The 3497-nt window shown below is 39.5% G+C and overlaps 1 protein-coding gene across 1 annotated transcript; it reads left to right on the top strand.

Annotated features, from left to right (window-relative positions):
* The first annotated feature begins 1183 nt into the window (after positions 1-1183).
* On the top strand, positions 1184-3497 carry LOC113773967 (ankyrin repeat-containing protein ITN1-like). The gene is made up of 2 exons (XM_027318554.1): positions 1184-1774; positions 3363-3497. Exons 1-2 carry the CDS (start codon positions 1184-1186, stop codon positions 3495-3497), a joined length of 726 nt encoding a protein of 241 aa, XP_027174355.1.

Below are 3497 nucleotides of genomic sequence, written 5' to 3'. Positions count from 1 at the left end.
GCTTAACATCATTGTCTCAAATTTGGTCTGATATACGCATAAAATATTTTGCACTAGAAATAATTAATGGATTATAGTTTTTGTCACTTTATCAGTTATACTCATAACTTAAAAAAAGCTCAGTTAAAAATCCCTTGAAAACATTATGAAGAATGAAGAAATGGAAATTAACTGGCAAGTACGTGTTATGTTGATTAAGAATGAATAAATGCAATTCTAAGTTCTGACTTACATTATTAATTAGTTAGGAAAACACGTTTTTGATGTCCCACAGAAGGACCTCATCACAAGCAGAAATTACTTGGAAACCGCCACTGAGATGCTAATTAAAATGAGTTCTGAATTCACACTTGAGGAGGAAGTACGTTGACTTGTTGAATTACACACCAGGTGCGTTAAGAGAAATTTCACTCAAAGTACACTATGTAGGTTTAGCTTCAACTCGTGACAAGCAAAGATTGTTCTTTAGAAATATAAAAATACTAGTACTTTAAAGTTTTCTAGTGTTGGTGGGAGACATTCATCGTTAAATATTGACTTGTTGTGACCATTTTTTGTCATTCGTGACTAGATTGGTCATAAGAAGTGGGATTGCTCAATAATTCATTTGCAACTGTAAACAGAGAGTATTATGTGCTAACTAATTCACATTTTAATAAATAGTACATGCTGGACCAGATCAGGCTCTCTTGGATATTGCACGGGATAGAATTTAGTTAGTGCGTACTCTCGGACAGTGGTTACGAGTTCCCTTGTCAACCGAAAAAAAAAGAGTACATGCTGGAATACTCTAAGAAGTCCCAGGAAAAACTTGTAACAATCGGTTTGAAATTATGCCTTCTAGAATACTTGAATCAGATCCGGGCATCCAGATAATTAACATAGATCCGTACTCGAAAAATAGACAATCTAAGTCCGACCTTCGTCGAATGACAACCCTACGCACAAGTCATAACATCCTCACACGCTTGGGTGGGTCAATCATGGCCGGCACTTCGATTGAAATTACTCTGGAACAATAAGTAAACCTTGATCAGTCTTCGACTTCGTCAAGGGAAAATAAAATAACGGAGTGAGAAGGACTTGATGAAAATTGATTTGACAGCTTTTGCGTAGAACTATATAACATTTGGGGTTTGCATAATCACAATTTACAAGAGAAATAAATTATTTATGAACAGGTATGGAGAGGTTGGAGATGGAGAAAAGGCTTTATGGTGCTGCCTTTGAAGGGAATGAAAACACTCTGCATGAGTTGCTTCAAGAAGACAAACGAGTTCTTGATAGAGTTTCTCTTGCTTGTTTCAATTACAACAACCCTTTACATATAGCAATAAATCGAGGGCATGAAAAATTTGTTGAAGCAATTTTGGATCATAATCCTGAGATATTGGGGAACCTAGAAGATTCACGTCAAAAATGGTCGTCCCTTCACCTGGCATCAGCTAGAGGTCATTTGAGAATTGTTGAAGCATTGATAAGTGTTGATCCTGAGAGGTGTTTCGATTCTGATCAAGATGGCAGGAACCCTCTTCATATTGCAGCCATCAAAGGCAAAATTGAAGTGTTGGAAGTGTTGGTTGATGCAAGGCCTTTTGCTGCCCGCGAGAAGACAAAACGTGGGGAGACCATCTTGCATTTGTGTGTGAAGTATCACCAGTTAGAGGCATTAAAGAAGTTGCTGGAGGCTGTGGATGATGATGAATTCTTGAATCAGACGGATGATGATGGCCTTACAATATTGCATTTGGCTGTTATTGGCAAGCAAATTGAGGTACGACAGTGTCGTCATATTATTTTAGGTCCCCGCAAATCAGATCGTTTTCGTTGTGCTTTGTCTCTGCATAAACAAACAAAGTTTTTATGTTTTGTCTTCTAAATATAGAGGCACAAACATGTCCAATTATGACTTTAGCTCCATTTGGATGGTGTGTTTATCAAGGGTTTGTCTAAATTTTTAGGACTTGTTTTTTGTGGCTTTATGAGTTTTTAGCAGATTATTGTAGAACTCCGTCACCTTTCACGTGCCACCCTGATCACGACACCTACGGGCAGTCACCACCCCCTCCTTTCGCTTCTTCTTTGCACCACCTTCTGTAGCTGCTGCCATCACCTCTCCCCTCCCCTGCCTTCGGTCGCCACCACCACTTCCCCTTCCCTCCTCTCTCCCTTTCCCGCTATTCCTCCTCACCACTTTCCCCTCACCCCTCGCTGCCCCCTTACCCCTCTCCTCTCTCTCTCTTTCCCATTACCCCCTTCCTCTCTTTCAATAGCAGAGCTTGTGGTGAGGGGATGCAATGGTCAACTTTAGCATAAATCATACTCTTAGATTTATATAAGAAATATACTATGTACTTTGATTTAAAAAGTCAAACCCTTTTCTCCTATTCAACTGTCATTAATATTTAACTTGGAATAGGTCCAAAATTTTTGTTAGAGGCAATAAATAAAGTATTTTATTTTTTATGGGTAAATGTAGAATAAGGGGGGAATATATAAAACTTTAAAGGATAATCTATATAGAGAAAAGATTTTTTTTTTTAAATTTAAGGGAGGCAATACAACTAGAAGAGAAAATTTTATGAAATTCAGGGGTGCAAATGTGGTGCAAACTTAAAAATCTTGAAAATTTTCAAGGCCATTATATAATTTTATTAAATTTGAGGATGGGTAATTGCCCACCCTCAATCCTCTGTGGCTCCTTCAGTGCTCTCTTTCCCCCATCCCTCGTAGCCCGTATTTCCGTCTCCTCATTCTCCCTTCCCTGCTATCTCTCCCCCTCTCTTTTCCCCATTCCCACCAATTTCCTGCCCCCCTACCCACTCCTCCTTCCCTGCTGCCCCCCACTTCCTCTTTCCCCCGTCCCGCCACCACCGCTAATATAATTGCACGATCGAATTTGACTCAATCTATTTGCACGACCAAGTTTGAAAGATGGGGAAAGGGAGTAAGGGTCAGGGTAGCTTTGCCATCAAGTCGAATCAAGTTCAAGTAGTGCGCTACTCAATCTCTACTCGAGCAAAAATCTTGTGCTCAAACTCGTCGAATTCTTCAAAATTGAGCTCATGCTCGAGCTCGAATTTGACCAAGTGGAGCTTAATCGAGTTTAATTGAGTTTTCAAACTTGATTTTTTAGTAAATTTATAATTTTATAATTAAAAATTATATTATAAATCCATTACTCAATAAAGCGCGACAGGTACTCGAGTTTTGATTTTTTCTACTCGAAATTGACTCGATTACCTTATTAAGTAAATCGACCTCAACTTGAACTCGATCAACACTGAATTTGAGTCGAGTTTTTGGCAAGCTACCGATGAGCCCGAGTGAAGTAGGTTGATTAAGTTACATCTCTATGTAAGGGAAGAGAGGAGAGGGAGAAAGAGGGGTGGCAAGGGGATGATGGGGAGGAAGGAGAGATAAGGGGAGAGAAAAGGAGGAGGAAGAAATGGAAGAGAAGAGAGGAAGAGGTGGGAGGGGGCGATAGGGAGAGATAG

This window comes from Coffea eugenioides, chromosome 6 (genome assembly GCF_003713205.1).
Source record: "Coffea eugenioides isolate CCC68of chromosome 6, Ceug_1.0, whole genome shotgun sequence".
Lineage (NCBI taxonomy): Eukaryota > Viridiplantae > Streptophyta > Magnoliopsida > Gentianales > Rubiaceae > Coffea > Coffea eugenioides.
The sequence above is the reverse complement of the archived record's forward strand: the minus strand, read 5'-3'. Positions and strand labels throughout refer to the sequence as shown.